Raw genomic sequence first — 27,639 nt, 5'->3', positions numbered from 1 at the left:
GGGCTGTATTTGAAATAGATGTCAGAGAATTTTAAAACTCAGAGAAAATTCTAGGGAGGGGGGGAAAAATGTGTCTCACAGCTTGAAAATTTATCAAGTATCAGGCTGCTAATGCATTATCCCTTACAGGAGCATTACAAATTGTAATCAAATCACCAAGAGACTGTAGATCACGCTTCCTCTCTCTTTCTACAAAGTCACAGATTCACAGAATACATCTGCTTGGAAGAGACCTTAAAGATCAGCCAGTCCAACCCTTGACCCAGCTCTGAAGGGTCAACACTAGACCATATCCCTAAGCACCAGGTCCACATGCTGCTTGAACTCCTCCAGGGATGGTGACTGCCCTGGGCTGACCATTCCAGCGTTTGAGAACCCTTTCAGGGAAGAAATATTTCCTAACATCCAGCCTGAACCTCCCCTGGCACAGCTTGAAACCATTTCTTCTATCACTTGACACCAAGGAGAAGAGGCTGCCCCCTCCTTGCTCCAACCTCCCTTCAGGTAGTTGTAGGGAGCAATGAGGTCTCCCCTCAGCCTCCTCTTCTCCAGACTGAACAACCCCAGCTCCCTCAGATGCTCCTCATAGGTCCTACATCTTCCTGCATTTTTGAGCTAAGGACAAAACATTTGTGTGTGAAGACTATGGCTTAGTACTGTTCTGAAAAGACAGCTGACTGAAGACAGATGCTTAAGAAGTAAGCATGGCCTCTGCCAAAGTATAGGCACAGTTTTAAGGAGCCCCAAATTGTGCAGGCGCTTGCAGGTTGCTGAGAGTAAACAGGACTGAAGCTGTCAGGTTCCTACATGTCTGAAGGGCTCAGATGCCAAAACACTTGGATAAAACTTGCAAATGCACACTAATATTTTGTTGCAGCTGTATTTGCCACCCCAAGTTTTCCATCAGTGGAAAGCAATGTTTGTAATATTGGAAATGTATCACAGGGTCACAGAACCTTAGGGGTTGGAAGGGACCTCCAGAGACTATCGAGTCCAACCCCCTGCCAAAGCAGGATCACCTAGGGCAGGACACACAGGAACACATCCAGGTGGGTTTTGAAAGGCTCCACAGAAGGAGACTCCACAACCTCTCCGGGCAGCCTGTCCCAGTCCTCTCTCACCCTCACATTAACATATAAAAAAGTACCTTTTACAGCTATTTCTCAAGGACAGGCAACTTAATTGCAATTTTTGTTTCTAAGGGAAGAAGATGCAAGAAAACCAATTTACAGTGAGTTCTCACAGCCCAATTTAAAATCCAGTACATGTTATTTTCAGAGCTGGGCCCTCCATAGTGAGAAATTCCCAGCTCCTGGAAACCCACTTGTATTTGCAGGGATAATAAATACAATGTAGTTATTTTTTTTCCAGCATATTTGTTTTGAGATGAGGAGTAAAGGATGAGCTGTGGCCTTATGATCTGAAGCAGCTCTGTAATGCATCAGGAACAGTGTGGCCAGCAGGAGCAGGGAGGTCATTCTGCCCCTGTACACTGCACTGGTTAGGCCGCACCTCGAGTACTGTGTCCAGTTCTGGGCCCCTCAGTTTAGGAAGGAGGTTGACTTGCTGGAACGAGTCCAGAGAAGGGCAACAAGGTTGGTGAGGGGCTTGGAGCACAAGCCCTATGAGGAGAGACTGAGGGAGCTGGGGTTGCTGAGCCTGGAGAAGAGGAGGCTCAGGGGTGACCTTATTGCTCTCTACAACTGCCTGAAGGGGGGGTTGTAGTGAGGCAGAGTTTGGTCTCTTCTCCCAGGCAGCCAGTACCAGAACAAGAGGACACAGTCTCAGGCTGCATCAGGGGAGGTTTAGGCTGGAGGTTAGGAGGAAGTTTTACACAGAGAGAGTAATTGCCCATTGGAATGGGCTGCCTGGGGAGGTGGTGGGGTCGCCATCGCTGGGGGGTGTTCAGGGCGAGGCTTGACAGGATGCTTGGTTGCATGGTTTAGTTGATTAGGTGGTGTTGGATGATAGGTTGGACACGATGATCTTGAAGGTCTCTTCCAACCTCATTTATTCTATTCTATTCTATTCTATTCTATTCTATTCTATTCTATTCTATTCTATTCTATTCTATTCTATTCTATCCTATTCTATTCTAGGTCATAACAAAGCATTAAGGTAGGTCTGGATGCTGCCTCCAGCAGTGGTCAGGAGCTGATGCTTATGGGACAGGAAAAGTGTGGTGGCACTTGCTCCAGCTCCCAAAGCTGAGGGCTTTCCTGTGCAAAAAAGAGCATCTCTGTGTTGATGATAAAAGGAACAAAAAAAAGCAGCAGGTGCCTGAAAAACTACACAACTATCATGTACTTATCAATGGATAAAGCTCTGAGTGTGGTGCAATAATCAAATAGGAATATAGGATAGTATACAGAATAAAAGTAACAAAATGTTCTTGCTAACTTCTGCAAACCATGTCGTGGAATACAACAGATACAGTCAGGCCAGAATTAACTGGCATCAGCACACAGGAGAAGTGAAACAACTGAAAAGAATCTAGAATCCATTTAGTATGATACTTACAACTTCAGCAGTACTTACAAGAGGATCTTTGGAGTCAAGTGTTACTTTAAACTTCTCAATACAACGCTTTTGAAGGCACTCCACAGTAGTCACTTCTGGACTGGTAGACATCACAAATACTGTAATAGCAGTAAGCAGGCTAACTTCATCAAGTTCTTGGTGGTGCCCATCTACAATCAATAAAGCAAGCATTCCATCAGATTTGCATTGCAAAGTCATTCTATGAAGTGTTACAAAGGAGATGGAATAGAAACATCTATGCCTGTGTTTCTTTAGGAATCTCTGTTCAGATGCATGACATACTCTGGTGCACCTATATGGACACTCACTGTAGTAAAAGCCAAGGCCAAGATGGGAATTCAGGGGTGGTTATACAGATCATAGAATGGTCTGGGTTGGAAGGGACCTCTAAAGGTTATCTAGTCCAACCCCCCCCTGCAAGTCAGCAGGGGCATCCTCAACTAGATAAGGTTGCTCAGAGGCCTGTTGAGCCTCACCTTGAATATCCACAGGGATGGGACCCCAACCACCTCCCTGGGCACCCTGTTCCAGTGTTCCACCACCCTTGTTCCTAACATCCAATCTAAATCTGCTCTTCTCTAGTTGAAAGCCATTGCCCTTCGTCCTATCCCTGCAGGCCTTTGTAAACAGTCCCTTTCCAGCTTTCTTGTAGGCCCCCTTCAGGTACTGGAAGATTGCTATTAGGTCTCCCTGGAGCCTTCTCTTCTCCAGGCTGAACAACCCCATCTCCCTCAGCCTGTCCACGTAGCAGAGGTGTTCCAACCCCTTGATCATTTTGTGGACCCAATCCATCAGGTGCATGTCCTTCCTGTATTGAGGGCTCCAGAGCTGGATGCAGTACTCCAGGTGAGGTCTCACCAGGGCAGAGCAAAGTAGCATGTTTAGAAATAATAGCATACTCCTATTCTATTGTTCCTCTGTGAAAGCACAATAAAGACCTTTGAAGAGCTGGTGTGGCACAGCAGGGTGCAATCTGTTTTGAGAACAATATAAAATCTGCATCAAGAACAATTTTTTGGGGGGTATAACTTGAAAAAAAACCAACCCACAACCAACCAAACCCAAACCCAGCACTCTAAACAGAAGTTCCAACAACAAATTACAACTTAGGGATTAAATGTAAGGAATGCCAAAATTACTACAAGCTTGGGAAGCTGAAGAAGCAGCACACCAAAAATCAGGACATTTTCATAGCTTCAATAGATATCAATTCCTTGTGGAGAACCTGCATGCAGTACAGCTGTCCTTATGCTCAGCTCCACACTGAAGCCCTGACTCCTGTTTATTTCATTGCACCATGTAACTCTGCATAACACAGGGGTAAGCCTGCAGTCCCCCATTAATACCTTTACAGATGATGACTTCTTGTAGGAGCTGTAGTGACAAGACTGCAGTTTTGTTTCAGCACTACTTGGTGGCCAACTAATTCTCCTGTGACTAAGACAGGGGCTTTTTTTAAGGTGTGAATGAATTGAATTGAAATAAAACCAAACCACCTTTCAACCAAACTTCTTGTTGATGATGTTTTTGAATCATGCAGACTCCAAATCGATGCTTACCTTGGTCCCAGCAGTCAAGCACTGTGACCAAAGCACTGCGTAGAAGATCTGTCCAAGCAGTTCGGCTCTTCTCTGCTCGAGCCATTGGGGAAGACAAGAGTCCTTTCAGAGCTTGAAGAGATGCAGCAACAGTCAAAGGCAGCTGACCACCTTGCACTTTCACAGCAGTCTCTTTAAGTACTCCAATAATTAAGTACAAGATAGTAGGAAGGACTGAAACACTTCCTGTAAAACATGACATGAAAAAAAGAATCAAATTTGATGCTATGTTTGTTTCTTTTTGCTTTGAACTGATAAACAATGAGCTGCAGATGAAAAATCCTGTCATCACCAGCCAGAACTGCCTACTGTTCCATTTGGAGTCTGCTAATCCCCAAAGAACAACCCTGTAACAGAGCACAAACTAAGAAGAAAGGTAGTATTTCCAGGCTGGGAAATGTGAAAAATGGCATAAGGTGAGGCACAGATATCTAAAGCGGCAACAAAGGAGTAGGGCAGAAATGGTTTAGAGGTGTGGCTTCACAGTAATGCAAGATCATAGAATGGCTTAGGTTGGAAGAGACCTTGGAGTTCCATCTACTCCAACCTCCCCACCATGGGCAGGGATGCCTCTCAACTAGACTCAGCTGCTCAAGGCTTCATCCAACCTGGCTGTGAATACCCCAGAGGAGGAAGCATCCACAATCTCCCTGGGCAACCTATTCCAGAGCATCACCATCCCCCTACTGAAGACCTTCTTCCTAAAATCCAGTCTAAACCTATACTCCCTCAGCTTCAAACCATTCCCCTTGTCCTATTGCTAGGCACCCTTAATGAGAAGTCCTTCTGCAGCCTTCCTGTAGGATCCCATCAGGTATTAGAAGGCAGCTGTGAGGTCCCCCCAGATCATACACAGGAATATAATACTGGGAGGTAGGAGGGGGGCATCATCTTAAAACTTGGAGCAAATATAAAATGAATCATGGGTAAAAGTCAACGAATCTGAGAAATCAACCCCAACTTCGACCATGGGTTCCTAACGTCCAAATGATGGAAAGGTAACAGCATACATTTGACTCTTTAATTTATGTCTACATTACAAATTCCAAAATACACCATTCAAGCAGAAGATCATCAGGTAACTGTCATAGACTTCCCTCTACAAAATGGATCTGTTAGCTGCAGTGCTACCCATGGGAGTGAAAGGAAAAAACTGCTCCTTTAATTGCTTCAGTTTTGCAACTGGGTTTGTAATCTGACAGTCAAATAGTAATTAGGACAGGAAATTGTCACAGACAAATCACAAAACTTGCTGCCAGATTTATCCAGCTGAGAAAATTAAGTAATACCAAGGGGGGCTCAGAAGAGCCCCATAGTCTTTTGTAAATTTTTTCCTGTGATGAAACAGCATACCTTCAGGAGAGCAGATTGCAGGAACATCAGAGAGAATAACTAAAGCTGCTGCTACCAGTCTGCTCCCATCTTCTGACAATAACAGATGTTTCCCAGATTGAACTGCAGGGCTACAAGTTAATTTAGGGTTGAGCTGGGGAAGCTGTCTGACAAGAATACAAACACACAACTCCAGTGTCGCAAAGACTAATGATTTCCCAGGCACCAATCCTCCTGTGTCTTTGCCTTCTCCAAATTCTGGTAATGTTTCCTTTTCTGCAGCACCATCATCAACTGAAACAAAAAGAAGAAATATGGCAAAAATCTGCAGGCTGTGCCTTCCAAAGAGTTTACTTCTTAAGACTGTTTGGTCACGAAGTGAAAATCCTGCTCTCTGTGTACATGCACTTGCAGTCAAAGCTCTGCTGGCAAGCACCCATCCTTCTGAATAAGCAATATATGCACTGATAAATGGTAATGTGATAAATGTGTGCAGCACATTTAGACACACAATGTGCTGGGGCACCATGCTGATACCACCTCACCTGACAAAGATGTTTTGATTCTTCTCCTAGTTTTGGGTTTTTTTACTTTTAGAAGACGAACTTCAGGAAGCTGCAGCCAGAGTACCTAGTGGAGCCTGGCGTGCCACAGCTGTGTGTCCCGAGTAAGCTGTGAGCTGGGTGTGCTCACTGTTGCTCTCTGCTGCAGCTGATCCCAGCTTTCCACAGAGACTCCTCCCTTCCTGACACCACACTGCAGTTTCTCCAGTTCTCTTCCTCACTTCACGCTCTCTCATCACCATCGAAGCCACCTGCTAATCTGTCATACCACCCCAATTTCCTACGCCAAGCACCTGGACTGACTTAAACTAGGGTTAGTCACCAACTGCAAACCACTTCAACTGAGATGCACCTTGGAATATCCCCTTCAAGAGGGCAGTTTTGCAAGCAAGAACTTCCTTAACCCTGATAGTAAGCATTCAGAATCTCCTACAGTCCTGTACCTTCAGCACTTCTCCGCTTTTCCTTCACGTGCTCCTGAGCTGCAAAAAGGATCAGCCGAACCACTTCGAGGGCAGCAAGCTGAATACCAGGGGATTCTCTGGTCAGGATCAGCCGATGCAAAACATTCAGCAGCTCCACACCCAGCTCCTACAGGGAGGAAAATGCTTTACTATAACCCCATTTAAACTTCATACGTTGTCAAAGCCAACAGCATTGCTTTTGTTAGTCTCAGTAAGGAATGCATTGATGGATACAATGGCAGGAGTTGGCATGTTCTGCCACAGCTAGCTCCTACCTCCCAGTACAGTGCCCTGAACAAATCAGTAATCACAGTATTCTAGAGATCATAGAATCCTAGAATGGTCAGGGTTGGAAGGGACCTCAAGGATCATCCAGTTCCAACCCCCCTGCCATGGGCAGGCTCCAAGAAGACCTTACTGTGGCCTTCCGGTATTTGAAGGGGGCTTACAGGAAAGACGGGGAAGGACTTTTTAGGATGTCAGGTAGTGATAGGACTGGGGGGAATGGAGCAATGGGTAGATTCAGATTGGAATGGAGAAATGGGTAGATTCAGATTGGATGTTAGGAAGAAGTTCCTCACCATCAGGGTGGTGGAACAGGTTGCCCAGGGAGGTGGTACAAGTCCCATGCCTGGAGGTTTTTAAGGCCAGGCTGGATGTGGCTCTGAGCAACCTGATCTAGTGTGAGATGAAACACTTAAAGCTACTAAAACTCCCAAGTACTCTTTTATCTTATGGCTTTTTAACCCTTGAAAGTGAGGGTATCACATTTTATCCCTTCTACATTATTTCTTTGGAGAGAGCACTGATAGTCAGCAGAGGTTGGGGCACTGTCCTCAGGCTTTACCACCTTTGCTGTGATAGACATTTGCATGTCACACAGGATGATAGAAACTTAATTTAAAGACAAAAAAGAAGGAATTGTGAAGTTACTACTTCTTTTTAGGATCATAGGCATGCTGTGGTTTGTTTGATTTTGGGTTGGGTTTTAGGTTTTTGGTTTTTAACTACCACTGCTTTTGTCCAGTTCCCTTTTACCATCTTCAAGAACTAGAACAGAATTAATTGAACTATCCTTTGACAAAAAGTGCATGAGAAGTTTTTTCCCTAGATTTCTGTCTTCAACAGGCTCTCATCTTACTCATTTAACCAACCCTACCTGAAAAAACCTCCTCATATTCTCTGCCCCTTGCTGGTTATAGGTTCCCTGGTGTGCTCTTCTTTGCCCCTCACTGTTTTCTTACAGGTTCCACGTTGTGCTCTTTTCCTCTCCTCCCTCTACAACTTTGGATTTTCACATCTAATTCATCTACTACTTATGTGTTGAATACAATAGAAAGTAGAGACACTGTTCAAACTAAAATTGTGCCTTAATTCTAGGGGGTTAAATCATTAAGACATTACCTGATCACCACCTATTTTAGATCTTGGCCATGGAATATCAAAGAGTGCCTGTAGGGCATGTAAGCAGGCAATGATGTTCTCCATTGCTGCATCTGATCCAGGGGAACAGAGAAATTCCACACTAATTCCTGTAAGCATCAGAAGAAAAACACCCATATGTGCTTGCAACTTTAAGAAGTAATGTTGTCAGTTACTAATAACCTAACAGTAGGCTGAGCATTTGCATTTTATATTAAGTGAAGTCACCTTCTGTTCCTAATTTCTTGTGGCAAGAACTTTTATTTCCCTCAATACAATGAAAGAATTTCAGCTTCCAGACAGCAGAAGACACTGGCTATTAATATAAATTAAGAAACAGAGCAATTTCTGAGTACATCACTGAAGTCTAACTCCAGTGAATAGGCATAGTGAGTATACAGCAGAACATTGGACTAATCATGTTGATTTATGGAAGAGAAGGAAATAACAGAGGAAGTAATAATAGTTCACAAGCACAAAGGCTGAGGCTTTGTCTTCCCATTTTACATAAATGCTGAAGGTTGCAGCCACCACAACTGGATCACCAGAAGTAAGTACAGTACATGAAGCCTAAGCTGCCAAATCCTGGAGCAGATAAAAACAATCACTTCTTTCTGAGCTTTCAAGACTCTTCTGATGACATTTTATAACATTGGAGATAAACTTCCTATCAACTGTGATCCATATTCTCATCTCAGCTGTAATTCCAAAATGTGTGATGGCTTGGGAAACTGATCAATGTGCACTGAAAGAACAGCTGTGCAACAGAAAATGTCCCTGTTTCACAGTTTGCTCAGCTTCCCTGTAGGAAGTGAAGACGAAGGAGTGGAACATGTTTAGATGCAGAATAAACCACCCAGGTGTCCAGGATGAAGTATATGAATATTGAAGCACTAACCCTGTAGTATAGGAAGCAGGGGAAATGAGCAGGTTTTGTATCAGAGGTGCCATTTTTTACTGGAGCCAAGAGTTCCAAAGGAAGTGGGCTGAGTGCAGAAGGACTGGGATCCAAAACCAGGCTGAGTGCAGAAGGACTGGGATTCAAAACCCGTCCTACGCATCTGGGTCATACAAACCCATTCCAAGAAAGGATTACATAACAAGGATACAAAAGAGAGACCAAAGCAAAAAAAATTCAACCAGAAATGCCTAATTGTGTAAATGTAGAGAACTGCAACTGAAATCAACTGCCTGATTATCCTCTGCAATAGTGGAGGCTTAAACAGAGCTTTATGTGAACTCAGGGAAACCCTTTTTTCACCATGAGCATGACCGAGCACAGGCACAGGTTGTCTAGAGGGGTGGCGTTTCCACTGATGGTGACATTCACAAGCTGTCTGACATGGTCCTGGGCAAGGAGCTTTACATGGCCCTGCTTGAGCACAGGGTGGTGGACAAGATGGCTTCCACAGGTGCCAATTGCCTTCCAACCTACACACTATTCTGTGATGTAAAGCTGTATTTCAGCGATGCTAAACAGTATGCTCTGTGATAATTGGAGTGCTACCACTGCCTTAAAATCCATCCCTGAACCTGCATGTTTATAAGCAGAGCAGTAAGCACTTGCTCAGGACTGACTTAGCTCACCCTGAGTTTTTTTTCTACCACCTTGAGGAAAAATCTCTACAATTTTCCCCCTAGGACTTAAAATTCTTCTGACTGTACATTTTTCTAAGAGCTGCAATACTCCTTGCTGCAGTTAAATGTGAATAATTAATTCTTTGTTTGCTAACAGTTTTATCTATTAAAAAGAACATTTTGGGTTAAGCATCTAGGCAGATTATGTACTCACGAACCCAAGATAAGATGGAATCTGTCAGTATTCACATCCTCAGGAGATTTCACCAAAGGCCTGGTAGAGGAATCTTGACACATTGTGGTTGGGGTGACAGGTCTAGAGAGGTTAGTAACTCCTTCATCGGGATCAGCAACGATGAAACCTGTGCTAGTAAGCCATAATGCTGTAGCATAAAGTATCAGTGCCCAGGAGTTGTAGTAATGAGGTCTGGCATTTTCAATTGTCTCTGCTGTGTAAAATGTACCACCTACAAGAAAAGAAGTTATAGTTTTAAGGATTCATAGATGTAATTTATTTTCAACTACCATATTGTCTTATTCTTATAAAGAGGGATTCTTCTTCTATTTTAAATTACATTTATCTTAAAAAAAACACAACCAAAACCATAAAGGTTCAATATTCAGGCTAATGAGGGCACTTCATTTAGGTTTATTGGGATAGAATTCAATACAGTTACCTTTTCCATAGAACCACAGAATGGCTTAAGTTGGAAATGACCTCAGAGGTCATCTGCTCCAACCTCCCCACCATGGGCAGGGATGCCTCTCAACTAGACTCAAGGTGTCATCCAACCATAAGGCCTCTATCAACCTCCAAATTAGCCAACAAACAAGAATACCAAATAAACTGCTTTTCACACCTGTTCTCAAGAGCAGTCTTTAGACAGGTACAGGAGTATGCATTTTCTCCATACAGTTTGATTTTGCTGTGGTCTTAACATAAGTCAGCTAGGACATTAAATGATCACAGAATCACAGAATGTTAGGGGTTGGAAGGGACCTTCAGAGGTCATCCAGTCCAACCCTGCTGCCAGAGCAGGATCACACAGGAACACACCCATGTTGGCTTTGAAAGTCTCCAGAGAAGGAGACTCCACAGCCTCTCTGGGCAGCCTGTTCCAGTGCTGTCACCCTCACAGTAAAGAATTTTCTCCTCACATTGAAGTAGAACTTCTGTGTTCTAGCTTGTACCCATTGTTCCTTGTCCTATTACCGGGTGCCACTGAACAGACCTTGTCCCCTTCCTCTTGAGCACTTTTAAGTGACCTATGAAAACACAACTGCCTTCTTACCTTCAGCAGGGAGTTGTGATGCATATTCTGAAGGCAGAATTAAGAGAGCAAAATCCTGGAGTGCAGCAAGCCAGAGCTTGCTTAGTGTTCCAAGATCTGCTTGTACTAAATCCAGAAGTCCAGTGGCTGAAGCTGCCACGTTTCTGTAGCTTTCTTCTGCAGAGTTTGCAGTTTTTAAACAGTGATTGTGGGCCTCATTTTGATTTTTCTGCTTTTCAACTGCAACTATGTAAACCTGTTTATAAATTTGGAGAGAGATTTACAAAGGTTAACACTTGGAAAACTACTGTGAGTTGGCTTTAGGCACTTAACCAACGCAGTATGGACCTGACATTGTTAACTTACAGCAACTACCTGTAAGAAATTAAATGCCAGTAGACAATGAGAAAAACAATGCTTAATTAAAATGGTACATGGGTACACCTCAGACATTCATACATGCCAATTAAAAATGAATATTGAAATAGTAGAATAGGTTAAGAAATTCTTATTTCTTGAGTACTAGACACACTTCTTAATGTACAGTATAACTGGCAGTGCTTTTCTCAGGTTTATAAAGTTCATGTATTGTTTGGAGGCATCAAAGCAAAGCAAGGGGACCAGCACTTGTTTAATGAAGCAGCTAAGAAATTCCTGAAGCTACCCTGGATGAAAGGTTCCAACTCACCTAACCAGATATCAAGACTCTCATTACAGAGCTGTTATACTAACCTCTGCCCAAGCTTTAAGCACAGCCAGTATCTCCATAGTCGAGGTGCTTTCATTATACTGTCGACTCTGTGCTTCTTTGCCAGCCTGCACTTTGACCAAAGAGGAAACAAGCAGCTGGTGAACTCTTCGAAGGTCATTAAGATCACTGACTACACCACTTGCTATCCAGGCACTGCACACCTAGTGTTGTAAAACAAAAACAATGAGAAACAAGAGCCAAACAATACTGGATGCTGTTTTTCCCATTGGTAAAATTATGGAAACCAGATTTAATTTCTACTGCGATACACTTACCCCCTAGTAATAATCTATGCTAAAAGACACTGCAGTCCAGTATGCATAAGTAACAAGCACCAAGAACATGAGAGGGATGTCACACTACAACATTTCTCTAAAGATTGTGGAGTGCATAAAATCTTTGAGTTGTTACAATATAGTGGTAACATGGGTGACATTATTTCTGTGCACTGAAGGTTTGAGGCTAGATGATTGATTTCCTTTTTCTTATGTAATGTATCAAGACAAAAGAAAATTTCAGAGGGTCTGTTACCTAAGAATTCTGACTTTAAACACTTGCCTGACATGCTTTTGCTGTGACATCAGGAGGAGTTTCAGGAGAAAAGGCAGGCCTAAGTGCTGCTCCAACCTGAAGAGAAGTTATCCAACATTTAATACATAGCAAACAATTAACTAAAACATTACTTTCCATAAGCAGCTTTGCTGCATAAACCATAGTTTATAAACCATAGTTTCCTTTTCATTTTTCCCACAGGCTGTTTCAGTGAGGCTAAAGAGCAGGAAGACAGTTGCAGTCATACTTTTATTGTTTTGTTTTGCTTACATGGTTCTCTTTGAGAGGGGTCTTCAAAGATGATTCTATTTTTAGCACAGCCTAAAACCGAAACAGAAGCCTCTTCCTTCCTGAACTCTAGACTTGATGAGCAGCTCTCAAAAGAAAAAAGCAATGTTCCAAGCCATGAAAGGCTTGCAAGACACCTAATGAGTGACATTTCCTTCCTCAGCAAGAATGCAGATTTAAGAAAACAAACAACTGAAGTTGGTCAACTTTGCAAAGTGAACCAAGGGTAGACCACAAACCCCATTTGCTTAATAAAGAACATAGAAACTTAAGACTTACCAGGTTGCAAAGATTTTACCTGCTCTCGCTGTTGAAAGTTATTTCACTAAAGGCTAATGATATATTCCCTGCTACCTGAGTTGATACCTGAAAACTCAGACTTAAATCTGATGCTCTTTGGGATCAAAGTACAAGGGGCAGTACAAGTACTACAAATACAAATTGTGGAAAGGATTTGCTTTTAATGACAATTAGTGACAGTGTATTAAGAACCCCTAAAGAACTTCTGAATAAGATTTCAGGAAACCATTACTTGAGTCCAGAAGATCTATATTAATCTATTTCTGGTGATAGCTATGGGAAAAAAACCCCAAACAATAAAGAGAAGACTAGATACTGAACTATATTGAACTGTTTCACATCTCCTAAGCTTCTGAGAAGATCTGTAATAGCAAAAGCACTTTAAGGATAGTGAACTTTTAAAGAAGAATTATTAGCTCTGCTTGTGACCTGCTTGATCATTTGGAACAGCTAGGACAGATGGTGTATTTTTCCCCTGGGTAGTTCTGGACTAAATCAAGGCACTTCTCCTTTCCTACAAAGGAGTGCCAGTAGAATAGAATTCTAACAGCAAAAGCAAGATCACAGTGGGTTAGGATGACTTCAGTGTCAGGATTTTTTCATTTATATGCAAGAAAATGATCTGACACTCAATGCCTGCTGGAAATTGAAGAATGGGAGCCAGATGAGGCTTAACACAGCTGCCTGGCATATTTAACTCAAGGGCAGCCTGCACTGCAAAATTATACAGACATCTTTTCTGTAAGTCTTAACTGAAATAGACATTGAAGGTACAACCTCTGCTTTTACCTCCTCTAGCTATCGACCAAGATCTAGTGTGATATCCAGTGTACAAAGGCTACTTATTTCTAAGCAGGGTTTTAGATGATAGCTGCTCCTAATAATTCTTGCAATTCTTCCCTGTTTTCAAACCAATGCCTTAGGAAAAACAAACAAACAGAAACCCACCAATGTTCCTTTTGCTGTATTCAAAAAGGGAAGAGGGAAAACTGCTGAAAGTTGAAAAACTTTGGGTCTAAAACATTATATTCCAACTGAAAAGATGCTTTCTAAGGAAGTTATATCTGAAGAAAGTAGTAGTTTGAGCAACAAACGGAGTGAAACTCTAGCCTAGTCTAAAACCCCAAAAGCCAACCAAACCCCAAATTCTCTTTAGCGATTAACTGCAAACTTTTCTAAGCTATTAACAATGGTGCTTACATTGGCTTGATATTGCTCCAGAATAACATGGCCTGGAAACTCTGGCTCTGGAACAGCTGCAAACTTCCGAACCACGATCAGCAGCGTCTGAAGCCCAGAAAGACGAAGCTGATCGCTGTGATCTGTGGCAGCCATAAAAGCCATACGGATCAAGTCAGCTAAATGCAGTACCAGAAAGTCATCTGAGGAGAAGACAGGAATTAAAAAAGGAAATGGTTTTGTTAAATTTAGACATAATGCATTTTATAAGACTGCTCCCAACGTTTTCAAAATGTCTGTTTTACATTTTACCTTACCACACACCAAGGATTTGCTTAAGGCAGTTTACACATACAGCAGTCTTAGCTGGACACTTGATGTTAGCTGCTCTAGGCTCCTTTTCATTTGAAGGTAAAGAAAAGGTACTTAGAATAGGGCACAAATATCTTTATGAGGCAGATTTTATTTAAAAATATATAGAAGAGTTTTGAGGGCAACATATCCAGATACACATAGCGAGGCACTGAACATTTGCCCTGTGTTTCTACTGGTAGTTTTGCAAATTACAGTGTGGAGTATTTTAATCATACTCAGAGCCACCAAACTGTGATGCTGTAGGCTGGTGCCAGCTACCACTTCAGATTGCCAACGCCTGTGCAGAAACAATGGCTTCCTAGGCATATACCACAGTACTGTAAAGGAAAACCCAGTGTAAATACTACAGTGATATGCCAACATTTTGGCAGATGAGACTTGCTCTGTACTTTAATAAATATAGGCTTCTAATCAGAGTAATTAAAACTTTCAATGGTTATGAACCACTGATTTATGATTAACTCAATTAAGATGCAAACAGCTAACGTTTATTTTAAGCATACTTTGCATTCTGTGAAGTTCTTCCAGTGCTTAACACATACCTCTTGAATCACGTTGTTTTCTTTCCTGAGCCAGGGTTATGTCAAAATGTGCACTGCCTGCATTTTCACACTGGCTTATAATTTTACAAACACACTCTGCAGCAAACACTCTGGTAGACCATCGTGGATTACTGAAAGGATGGAACCTCTCATCGCTGTCAGATGTTAGTACCGACGCATCGTCCACTTTGGCACTTTCCTCTTCTTGAGTGGTATCTACTGAAGCTACTGTATTGAAATCTGTATTTCGGACATGTTGGGGGAGGAAAGAAGAAATGTAAAATATTCTTTCTACTCTACCTGAAAATAACAGAAGAACTTTAAAGGAAATATCCTCAAAGCCCATCTCTAACCTCCAACTCACACAGAATCCCAGAATCAACGTTAGGGGTTGGAAAGGACCTTGACAGTTCATCTAGTTCAACCCCTGTGCCAGAGCAGGATCACCCAGAGGAGGTCACTACAACTCACTACAACTCTCTTCAATTCTGATGCTCAAAGTAAATTCTAGAATTAAAGATAAACTGTAACAGAACTGTCTGCATTGGATTGGCATTACTTGCCAGAAGACAAGATCAACACCCTGAAAGTAAATGAAGAACAGCAGTGAACAAAGAGAAAGAATAAAGGCTCTTTTAAAACAAGTGTGACACTGTAGGCTAGTACCTTTCCAAATAAAAAAAAATCAAAATCCAAGAGTTTTTCCCCATGTACTCCAGGTAAAAGAAAATATTTTCCTTTCTCCCACAATATTCAGTAATCAATTTTATCTGTTCAGGAGGTTTGTTATGGTGTAGTAGGTCTGCATCATTGCACTGATACAAGAAAGCATCTGACTATTTTTTTTTCTTGTAGGTAATTGCACAGGACCCACAAAGTCAAATGTATTCTGCATTTCCATTTCTGATATGGCAATAAGTTAACATTAGGACTATAAATCAACAGAATCACCAGAATCACCAAGGTTGGAAGAGACCTCAAAGATCATCAAGTCCAACCCATCACCACAGACCTCATGACTAAACCATGGCACCAAGTGCCATGTCCAATCCCCTCTTGAACACCTCCAGGGATGGTGACTCCACCACCTCCCTGGGCAGCACATTCCAATGACGAACTCTCAGTGAAGAACTTTCTCCTCACCTCCAGCCTAAACTCCCCTGGTGCAGCTTGAGACTGTGTCCTCTTTTTCTGGTGCTCATTGCCTGGGAGAAGAGACCAACCCCCTCCTGGCTACAACCACCCTTCAGATAGTTGTAGACAGCAATGAGGTCTCCCCTGAGCCTCCTCTTCTCCAGGCTAAACAACCCCAGCTCCCTCAGCCTCTCCTCATAGGGCTTGTGCTCAAGGCCTCTCCCCAGCCTCGTTGCCCTTCTCTGGACACGTTCAAGTGTCTCAATGTCCTTCTTAAACTGAGGAGCCCAGAACTGGACACAGTACTCAAGGTGTGGCCTAACCAGTAGAGGGGCACAATGACTTCCCTGCCCCATGCTGTTCACACTATTCATGATGCATGCCAAGATGCCCTTGGCCTTCTTGGCCACCTGGGCACACTGCTGGTTCATGTTCAGGCAGCTGTCAATCAGCATCCCCAGGTCTCTTTCTGTTTGTCTGCTCTCCAGCCACTCCGACCCCATCCTGTAGCTCTGCCTCTTCAATAAAGAAAAGGCAATCAGAAGGGATTAAGTCATATTCCTTCTGAAAGAACTAAGTGTCCAGTGCTTCAACAGAAAGGACAAAGACACATTTCATAGATGTCAACAAAATCAAGTAATAATAATGCTTCCCCCTCAGTGCTACCCAGTGCTGCTGCATGCCTTGTTTTCACTGTGTGCTCAACTATTGTGCATTAGAACTTACCAGCCGAGGCAGCAAGAACGTCTTTACAAAGCTTCAGCCAGAAAGAGAGCTTTTCAACTGCCATGGAAGTGAGCATATGAGTCAGAGTTTCTTTGATATCTTGGCACAATCTTTGATCCAGTTCTTTGTCCAGCAAGCCCAGCAATGCCCCCTCCAGGCCTATTTCTCTGATGTTAACATCTGCCAAGAACAAAGTCCGTGAGCCAAGTGCTGTACATCACAAAAGTGCAGTAATGACCACACAAATCCCACTGAAGACTTCACAAAGACTACCTTGTGAACAAGTATCTAGCCCTGAAATATTACTGAAAGAACTATGAATTTCATTAATATCATATCTTTTATCATCTGAGTACAAACCAAACACTGGACTTCTACAGAAACATACTAACAGCAGGAAGAAAACTACCTCAGGGTGAAAAAAAAAGAGAATCCTACTCTGATTTTCTCAGCATTGCCATCACCACAGCATCTGAGCTCCTGCAAACAATGTATTTGGCTGTTGGATTCTTCACACTGACTCATCAGGTAATTCTAAAACAACAGCTTTTGCTGGAGAGGGAAGTTAAAATTACTCTCCAACAAAGCTCAGCACCAGACATGTGGAAATAATTTGTTAAGTGAATATGACCAATTTTTATGTGCCCAATATTAGCAATTTTAAAACCCAGCAGTTTTACTAAATGACTGTCGCCTACTATCATGTCTAAACATTTACAAATAAGCTTGGATTGAAATCCAAAGTGAAATCACGTATCACCACTGTCCCCTCACCGAAAGACACGAGAGGATGAACTAGTGACCATTCTCAGGCCTTTTAGCAAAACCCCAAACCTTTAGGAAGTTAAAAACTCCAGGGACTCCAGCTGATCACTACCTCTTTGGAGAACTAATTAAGTAAACAGAAACTTTTTTCAACAGGTTTTGTACACCTCTCCACAATGACAGATCTTTTATGCAAGAAGAGATTTAAGAGGGGAAAAAGTTATGAATATACATGTAAAGTGCAGGCCTATGAAGCAGTTACTACAACAGCTACTAACTAGATAGGCTTAGGTTTCTCTGGAACACCACATACATTTTCTCAGGTAGTGACCCCACTGTCTACAATAGATAAAAAGCAGTATTATCTTCATTTTATCACTAAAGAAAGGGTTTGGATGCTTCTATAATTCAGCACTATAGAGAGAACTGAAACCTTTTTGAGTCAAAAATTGCAAGAGCCTAGCAAAGTGTGTTTAAAATTCACTATCAATGCGTTAAGCTCTTTGATCTCAAATCTTCAATACATTACCTGGAGTAAAATCTTCTCTGCTCTCTTTAACTAATGCAACAGCATATTCTGAGACCTCAGCAGCTTCTCTTTGCACAAGCTGACGTAAGCAAGCTACCACTGCACGCCTCAGTAGTAAGTAAGAGCTACAGAGATTCACCTGAAACATGCAAGAAGAAACAGTGAGATTGTCTAAGCAACCTTTACAGCTTAACTCAGCAGGGCTGGCATATGCTGAACAATGGCAGCTATGCCGAATTTGTGAAGTCAGTAAGCATGCCATTGATGCTATTTTGGCTCAGCTGCTTTTTGGTGGTTTGGGTTTGGGTTTTTTGTTGTGTTTGTTTGTTTTAATGCATTTATTTATTTTCTATTTCTGACAGAAAAGTGTGGCAACTCCTGGAATCAGTTTCAACATACCAGTACTTCTAACAGTTTTCTCTCCAAAGGTAACCTGAAGGACTGGTTTGGGGCTGGATCCAACACCCACCAATATCAGTAGAAAGACCAATAACTTCTGTGACTGCTGAACTGTGGTCTTAGTGAACAATTAATTCTAGTCTTTGACTACAGGGTATATATAATGGGCTTTAAAACTCAGTGCAAGAGAAAATTACTCAAATCATCATCTCAGATGTAACTAAAGAAATAGCAGTGTAACCAAGGGTGAGATAGTCAATAGGGCTTTAGTAAACGTGAACTCCATGCATGAAAGGCAGTTTATAAGAAAGTACCAAAAGAACACTGCTGCAAGTTCATCCCCAAAAATATTACATACTCAAATTATATTAAATTATGTTTTAAAGAGTGTGAGAGGAAAGGTGAGAGTTACTGGTGAATGTATCAACCGAGACAAGTCAGCTCTCCTGTGCAGCTTCTAGCAAAGAAGGTTTATAGCATCAACATATTTTAATGCTACTAGGCCAGTGTTTGGTTTTTTGTACTGAAAAATGCATGACAACAGATTCAGTACTACAGGAAGAAGGAAAAACACTTTAGAAAACCAAGACATAGCCTCAAGGTTGTTTTTTTAAAGTGGAACTTCATGATTTTTATTTGCTTGGTTTCAGTTTTAAGAAGGGGATCCCAAAGACACGATGAATTAGATGTGTGGCCCAGGCAAGAGAGCTACAGCAATATTCATGCATCTTCTTTTAAATTAAGCTTAGGTAGTCAGCAAAATGTTGTCATCTGCAGCTGAGCAGCTGTGTACCCTTAGCTGTCACCATTCCTAAAATAGAGCTGCAGGGAAACCTTGTAGAAAGGTCATGGTCCTTATTTGTCAGCCACAGGTCAATCTATGTTAGTCAAAATGACTTAATAAGTATTAGTTAGCACACAGGTAGAAAGAACAAGGTAAGGACAACAAGAGAATTTCAGCTTTGTTACATTAACAAAGCTAAGCTCTCTCTTCTGAATTTCTGTGCATGGATGTGGATCTACAGTACTCAGAAGTACATGTTTAATACACACAAAGATACACTCTCTGCATAATTCTTTTCAAAGAAATCTAACTCACTAAGCATGTCTGCAAGACACTTCAATTGAAACTTTAAAAGCAAGTGAGGCTTTTAATGCAACATTTATACAAGCAGGCTACACATTCTACTTCAAATTGGACATGCATAAATTTTGTGCTCATTTTTAAAAGGGGGAAAAAACCCCAGAGGATCCAATTCAGGCTACTGAATAATGCAAGATGCAGTTTTCATCTCTCTCATTCTCCCACATTCTAAGCAGAGGACAGGACTAAATAACAGACACAAAATGCAGGCATCACATACAAGCTTAAATAAAGGAATGGTTCCCTTCCTGTGCTCAGCACAGGAAAAACAAAATAATGCTTCACTAAGCACATAAATGAAAGGTATGGCTGCCATCTGCAGAGAGTTATGAAGGGTCTGGTTAGCATGACACTCAAACGTCACTTGACATGCTAAAAGAAATCACATTAAAATGGTTAAAAGGAAAAGATAAGAAGCTGAAATTAAAAACATCACTGCAAACTGCAAAACTTTAGGATTAACAAGGCACAGGGACCTACCAACACAGAATTATCCAACAAGATTTCCTGCACAAAAACAAATGACAAACCAGTCACGACAAAACCAAAATATAGATACCGCAGTGATCGCAACCACACATGGAGCCCCTCACAGGTAAATTCAGCAGAGATTTAAATCCAGAGTCTTATCTCAAACACACCAAATCTCTAGTTTGATAGTTCATTTATCTTATATTTGATGTCAAACACACTTCACTTGCAAGCCAGCCACCCTTAAAATGAGGACTTCAACAGTACCAAGACAACAGCACAGCATAGTTATTGACATTGCATACTTCTCATGTTTCAATATATCCTTAATGTCTTGCAGCTGAAAACTGGTGCCCACCACCTCATAAGATTACACAGGTAAGCTCTTTAGAAACCTGTGCTCACCTAAGTTAGCTTTAGAGCTAATGTTAGGCATGATTAAAAACATATGATTTCTGTTCTGCTGTAACTGACAGGATATTTACCATGAGATGCAAAGCCCTGTTTAAAAAGATCCAGTTGACAAACAAGGAATACAAGATTTTATGAGCAGGAATTCACATGTCTATGGACAGAAGGGGACAAGATTACTTATCTAACCACAGACTCTTTGCCTCTCCCATTTTTATGCCTTAAATAAAGAATGCAGTGGTGCATATCCACAATATTCAGTGCCCAGCTTCTAGACTCTACTTCCCCTTAAGACTTAAAAATGCATTGCAAAGGAGAGCAGTCACACCTTGTTTTCCACTTGCAGTAAATGTAAACTCATGAAGAGTTCAAACAATACTGGTAAGAGCAGATTTAAGGCCCAGACCCATATTTTTTTCTGCTTCTCTAGTGATTTAGAGGGTGGAAGCTACATGGATAAATGGTGAGTTTTACAAACACAGAATTCTGCCTGTACAGGGATCTTCTCACAGACCTGCAGAGCACACACTAAAACACTTCTTTGTTTATGACACTCTAGGGAGATGTATTGATGTTTAGTGAATCATAAATATCAGCAGCATTGGCCAAAGTTCTGCAACAACTTCATGAGAATGAGAAAAGTTCATCATGTAAGGCCACTGACTTTGGTGGATTCCTTCCCTGTGAAGCTCACAATCATTTCTGGGGTAGAGGTGAACACACCCTCATACACAGATGCACAAGCACACACACTCAAGCCACGAACCATGCTCCTTCTTAAATGAGTCATTTCATATTATGAAGCTCACAAAGTGCTGTACAAAGTACTTAGAGACAAGTTCTAAACCAACAAAAATCAATGATATTGTATAGACAAAACAACTTTATCACTTCATCCTCTTGCTAGTAGTTTACTGTAGGTGGAAGCAGACTGTATGCAGACTTATATATGATCTCAAATGCTAATATATCCTTTGAGCAAGAGTGTGACTTGTTTGTCCCAGAGAAGAGAAAAGTCATAGCTGGTGTATGTTGAAAGAAAGAACACTACATGTGAGCTTCAGTTCTTTAGCTTGTATATACATGCATAACACAATGTGGGGCTGAAACAGCTTCTCCTTCCATTTTTCCTGTCTCCCACAATCCTGTTTCTAGTCAAACTGAATAAAGATAAATGGCAATAATCTAAACTTTATATAAAATCTACTCCATACTATATAAAATCTAAACCATGCTACATGGTTACCATCAGTACACAGAAGAAGATGTGCCCAAGAGCTGTGTTAACACAGATAAGAGAGAGTAGAAAAACCCAACAACCACCATATTTTATTGTCTGTGGGGTTTTTATTGTGATTTGCAGGCAGGCTAGATGGCCTTACTTAAAAAAACAAAATCAGAAAATCAGAAACAACCCATCAAAAAACCACCCTAACTAGCCCCTGAAAACCCACCAAGGGCTGTGGTTCAGAACAGCATTTATTCAAAGACAGAGAGAAAGAACAGAAAGAGAAAGAAAATACCCCAGCAAACAAACACAAACTCCCACCTATGTGTCAGAGAGGGCTGAAAAAGAGTTTTGTGTATTTCTGCCAAAGGCTTGGTTTGACTATTATTTGTGTGTCAGGAATTTTTATGCTGACTGCCAAGAAGCCAGTACTCTGAAGCATTAGTGCTACAGAAATCACAAAATAGAGAAATCTACAAACCCAAACAGAAATTTTCTCAGTAATTAATTAAAACAGATTTGCTTTGTTTTCCCATCAAGCCTTCACCTAAGACACACAAAGCAGAAGAAAAGACAAAAAGGCCAGCATAAAGTAGTTTGTAAAAATCCAACACAAGGTTGTGATGGATGGTATATCCTGCCAGACAGCTGGCCTTAATAAGAGCAGCAGAATGCATATGTAAGCAATTCAAAAGGCAGGGTTTCTACTGAATGTGCCCATCTTGTAAATGGGGAGTTAAAAAAAACCCCTATACAAATAGAGGAGAGTTGCCTGTAGGAGAATATGGAAAAGCTCACTCCTACACAAGGAGCACTTTCTTTGGTTAAAGAAGCATCTGCATTTTTAAGCATTTCTAAACAAAAGGTTTTAAAAGAGGAGGATATAGACCAGTAAAAGGATACTTACACACAGGCAGCTTACAAGGCTAGACAAGTTAACATGTCGAGGAGCAAACATGTGAAGCTGCTGAAGGCAAGAGATGGCTTGAGCCTGAACAAGGCAGTCAGGATTATCCTGCATCACTGCACAGCCCAGGAGGCAGGAAGTTCTTAAGGCTGAAACTGTTGTACTGCTGCCTATATATGGGGAAGGAAAAAAACCCCAACATGTTATTTGTTTTTAAAACATCCCACTTCATTGTTCAAGACAGGATAATCTATTTTTCTGCAGAGCCACCCCTAACTCTCATCTTCTTGAGGGACACTTTCTATAACTGTGTTATACTCAGCTATCAATGAATAATGGTCACATTGTGCTCTGGAAATTTCAGTGCCCACTTATGTCAAAGCTGATTTAGATGCAAATCTTAAATGTCTGCAGCACAATTAAGACATAGATTGGTTCTTAACTCTTAAAATATGAATACCTTCTGCTTTCATGCTAATTGTTAGCATTTTCAGCTCAAGGCAAGGCTTAGAGAACCAGATCAAACAAAGGAAAAGATGTCAAAAAGCGACACTATTTTTGGAAAACTACCCATCCTGTAATCTTGATGGAATAAACTCCTGGCCTGCAAAATACTGTCTTCTGAGGAAAAAAAAATTAGCATGTAATTATTTGTTGACAAAAATGTGAATTACATATTCAATGCTTAGTGAATTTGTGGCTAAACCAAACAAAGCTGATGATATTGTATGTGGCATACCTTGCAGCTCAGGGCCCAGTGTGGTAATAAGTGCATTTAAACACCGACCAAGGCTTTGGTGAACTTCAGCATAAGCAGGAGGCACAGTCAACAATAACATGAGAACGAGAGATAAGGTAGGTTCCACATGCACATGGTACAAGGGGCCAGCTAAATCTACTATTAGGGACAGAGAGTGCAGTGCCCATGCCTGTAAAATAAGAAAAGCAGTTATGTAACATCTATGTGATAGAATAAACCCCAGATGCTTTTGAAATTTGATTGTCCCAGTGAAATTCAGTAATTCAGAGTAATAAAAGTGGTGCTTTTAAGTTCCAAAGCAGCAAATGGAGAGGCTGTAGGAAGCAAAATTAATAAACTGACACTTAATAAGTCATTCAATGAAAGAACCATTTAAAAGTTGTCATTGTTGATTAAAAAAATACTCATCCAATTAATTAGAGATTATTAGTCCTCAGATACATTCTACTACTTGTAAAATTTGTTGTAGTTCCATGTGCAACAAGAAAATTGTGAACAAATATTACAGAGCTGCTAAAGCAATATTTTGGTTTAGGCTCCCCATAACCACATCTGTTTCATGTCAACATAAGAGTTCTCTGTGTAAAGACACTGCAGATGAAGCTTAAAAAAATCTTTAACTGAGATTTAGACAATTATGTGCAATACCATCAATGTCTCTTAAAGTTATTCTAATAGGTAACAGTTTTACCCACACAGAAATGCAGAATGGAATGGAATGGAATGGAATGGAATGGAATGGAATGGAATGGAATGGAATGGAATGGAATGGAATGGAATGGAATGGAATGGAATAGACCAGGTTGGAAGAGACCTTCAAGAATGGAATGGAATGGAATGGAATGGAATAGACCAGGTTGGAAGAGACCTTCAAGAATGGAATGGAATGGAATGGAATGGAATGGAATGGAATGGAATGGAATGGAATGGAATGGAATGGAATGGAATGGAATTAACCAGGTTGGAAAAGACCTTTGAGATCATCAAGTCCAACCAGTCACCCAACACCATCTAATCCACTAAACCATGCAACCAAGCACCCTATCAAGTCTCCTCCTAAACACCTCCAGTGATGGTGACTCCACCACCTCCCTGGGCAGCCCATTCCAATGGTCAATCACTTGTCACATCTTGTATGTGGAACAATTTCTACAGCAGTCAGTCTACCAATCCCTGTTATTGACTACATAACCAGTCACTAAAAATGCTGCAAGGTAAACAGCATAGCAGAGACAAAAATTGACATGAACACAAAAAAGCTGAGTACTATCTAGTCAAGAGAGAAATGAACGTGAAATTAATGAATTCCTGAAACTGCAGATATAGTTTTTAAAGTCAGAATATATTTATCAGGCTCATTACATAAGAACCTCCCATATCTCATCATAGTTCTTGCTTGGGAGATGGATTTTGAGCAAAGGCTGTGGTATTTCAAGTAAACTGGGTCCTCCTAGTTTCAGGGCTTTTTTTTCCCCACCTTCTTTAACCATTAACCACAGAAGGGCCATAAGGATGATCCAGAGAGCTGGAGCACCTCTCCTATGAGGACAGACTGAAGGAGTTGGGGCTGTTCAGTCTGGGGAAGAGAAGGCTCTGAGGTGACCTAATTGTGGCCTTCCAGTATCTGAAGGGGGCCTACAAGAAGGCTGGGGAGGGACTTCTCAGGATCTCAGGAAGTGATAGGACTAGGGGGAATGGAATGAAGCTGGAGGTGGGGAGATTTAGGCTGGAGGTGAGGAGGAAGTTCTTCCCCATGAGAGTGGTGAAGCCCTGGAATGGGTTGTCCAAGGAGGTGGTTGAGGCCCCATCCCTGGAGGTGTTTAAGAGCAGGCTGGATGAGGCTCTGGCCAGCCTGATGTAGTGTGGGGTGCCCCTGCCCATGGCAGGGGGGGTTGGAACTAGATGATCCTTGTGGTCCCTTCCAACCCTGACTGATACTATACTATGATTCTATTTACTGGCCATCACCTGTATGGTATGCCCAAGAGGTTGTGAAGTGGTATTCTTAGAAGAAAAAAGTTATACTGTGGAGTATAAAGCAGTTTATTTCTGACATAACATTTTTAGGTAAGTGGCAAGTACCTGTACATCAGGAGAAGTACTGTCCTGAGATAAAGTATATAGGATTCCAACACATGCATTTAGGTGCTGAGTAGAACTTATTCCTCCTAGGTACCTATACAGGCATCCCAGAGCCAAAGAATGACCTGTTCTTGATACTACATCCCTGGCAGATTTTAACCTATTAAACACGAGGAAACAAAGCTGTTAGTGTAATCACCAAGAATGATACTATGTAGCAAGCACATCTACAAATGGTATTTCTGGAATATGATGAGCAAAATATTAGATACTTATATTGCCAAAATTCCAAGTCTAAGATAACTTACCTGAAGGAAGGACTGAAAATATTTTAGATATACTTCAATTGCGTTGCTGGAGCAGCAGACAGTTTAGTTTGCTTGAAAACCTACATGTTTATTTCAACAACCCTCTCACAGATCAGCAAAACTAAGAAGCAAGTGCAGAAGTCAGGCAGTGTGGGTTTTTTTTCTGCTTATTTTGAAGTGACACCAAATTAATGAAGAAAATGAGCTCTTAAAAATTATCATCAGAAGGGCCAGCAGATTTCTCAAACATTTCTATAAAGTCAGTCACTTACCAGAGTTTTGAAACTTACTTATCAAAACTGACTTGTGCTAAGCCAGCAGTGAAGGCACTGTCAGAAACCACCTGTGCCAATCTGGCCCAACACTCTGCAGCAGCACATCTTAGGAGCTGATTATTGCTTTCCAAGGCACCCATTACCAATGTCAGGGCAGACCTTCGAACTTCTTCTGGACCTAAACTTCCTTTGCAGGTAGCCAAGTGCTAAAAATATATATTAAATAGGAAAAAAGTACAGTAATCAGAATGTGGTTTTCTGTCACTTGTGCAAAAACTACAAGACCTGAAGAGGGTATTTGATTTTCATCACCTTTTATATGAGGAACTCCTTATTTTAGTTTGCTGTTTTGAGAACTAGAAGTCTAATTCCCTATGAGTGTACATCACAGTGTAACATTATAATATCTACAGTCTGATTAAAATCATAAAATCTTAAAAGACATACTGGACCAACTGCAGTAGAACCCAACAGATCAACACACTAGCATCAATTCACAAACCAGTAACTAGAAGAAAATGAGTGAAAAGAGTAATGACACATAAAAAAAATCCCAATCCAACTAAAAAAGATCATGAGCAAAAGCTACAGCAGTCACAGAATCATAGATCCATAGAGTTGTCAGGGTTGGAAGGGACCTCAAGGATTATCGAGTTCCAACCCACCCTGCCATGGGCATGGACAGCTCACACTAGAGCAGGTTGCTCACAACCACATCCAGCCTGGCCTTTTTAAGGTTTTTAACCTCCAGGGATGAGGCTTCTACCACCTCCCTGTTCCAGTGTCTCACCACGCTCATGGTGAAGAACTTCTTCCTAACATCCAATCTGAATCTACCCATTTCTAGTTTTGCTCCATTCCCCCTAGTCCTATCACTACCTGACATCCTAAAAGTCCCTCACCAGCTTTCCTGTAGGCCTCCTTCAGATACTGGAAGGCCACAATAAGGTCTCCTCAGAGCCTTCTCTTCTCCAGACTGAATAGCACCAACTTTCAGTCTGTCTGGATATCTTTTGTATTAAATGCACCCCAAATATAAACCACATGCAGAATCACACAGAATTATTGAGGCTGGAAAAGACCTCCAAGATCATCAAGTCCAGCTATGACCTAACACCACCACATCAGCTAAACCATGTCACCAAGTGCAACATACAATCTTTTCATAAAGTCCTCCAATGATGGCAACTCCACCACCTCCCTCAGCAGTCCATTTCAGTGCATAATCAGCCTTTCTGTCAGGAAGTGCTTCCTAATATCTAACCTAAACCTCCCCTGATGCAGCTTCATACCATGCCCTCTTGTCCTGTCAAAGTTGCCTGGGAGAAGAGCCTGACCACCCACTTGGCTACAACTTCCTTTTAAGTAATTGTAGAGTTCTAACATCCCCTCCAAGCCTCCCCTTCTCCAGGCTGAACAACCCCAGCTCCCTCAGCCTTTCCTCATACAACTTCCCCTCCAGCCCATGTTTTACATTGGAAGATTTTGTCTATTCCAAAACCGTTTTGCCTTAGTTTTAAGAAAGCCTAAGAAAGGAAGAATGCAAACTGCACAGAAACAGAGAAAAATACAAGTAAAGCATCAGAGAAAAGCAATAAAGGGCACATAGGTGTGAGATTGCTTTACCAGTCATTACTTATTCATACAGTAAGAAATATGAGAGACACACTAATAAAAGCAGAAACGATACCAAGAGAATTTTCCCATCTCTCTCCTATTTGAATTACAATTACATACACTAGTG

General features: G+C 41.4%; 1 protein-coding gene across 2 annotated transcripts in view; it reads right to left on the bottom strand.

Moving 5' to 3' along the window:
* The window catches only part of HEATR5A (HEAT repeat containing 5A), a 74,865-nt gene that overhangs the window by 1,076 nt on the left and 46,150 nt on the right, over window positions 1–27,639 (bottom strand). The window contains exons 19-36 of one of the 2 annotated variants that reach the window (XM_054162095.1): window positions 25,911–26,101; window positions 25,313–25,472; window positions 23,210–23,399; window positions 22,471–22,640; window positions 19,934–19,960; window positions 17,911–18,049; window positions 16,617–16,796; window positions 14,757–14,996; window positions 13,861–14,042; window positions 12,079–12,147; window positions 11,502–11,681; window positions 10,791–11,025; window positions 9,717–9,965; window positions 7,903–8,030; window positions 6,478–6,625; window positions 5,493–5,765; window positions 4,101–4,325; window positions 2,539–2,690 (exon numbers count right to left, since the gene is read on the bottom strand). In XM_054162095.1, coding sequence (XP_054018070.1) covers window positions 2,539–2,690; window positions 4,101–4,325; window positions 5,493–5,765; window positions 6,478–6,625; window positions 7,903–8,030; window positions 9,717–9,965; window positions 10,791–11,025; window positions 11,502–11,681; window positions 12,079–12,147; window positions 13,861–14,042; window positions 14,757–14,996; window positions 16,617–16,796; window positions 17,911–18,049; window positions 19,934–19,960; window positions 22,471–22,640; window positions 23,210–23,399; window positions 25,313–25,472; window positions 25,911–26,101 — 3,138 coding nt within the window. The remainder of the gene's footprint in view (window positions 1–2,538; window positions 2,691–4,100; window positions 4,326–5,492; window positions 5,766–6,477; window positions 6,626–7,902; window positions 8,031–9,716; window positions 9,966–10,790; window positions 11,026–11,501; window positions 11,682–12,078; window positions 12,148–13,860; window positions 14,043–14,756; window positions 14,997–16,616; window positions 16,797–17,910; window positions 18,050–19,933; window positions 19,961–22,470; window positions 22,641–23,209; window positions 23,400–25,312; window positions 25,473–25,910; window positions 26,102–27,639) is intronic. The other variant, XM_054162096.1, reaches the window with a different exon arrangement.

This window comes from Dryobates pubescens, chromosome 5 (genome assembly GCF_014839835.1).
Source record: "Dryobates pubescens isolate bDryPub1 chromosome 5, bDryPub1.pri, whole genome shotgun sequence".
Taxonomy (NCBI): Eukaryota; Metazoa; Chordata; class Aves; order Piciformes; family Picidae; genus Dryobates; species Dryobates pubescens.
Note: the sequence above shows the minus strand (reverse complement) of the source record. Positions and strands in the feature narration are given on the sequence as shown.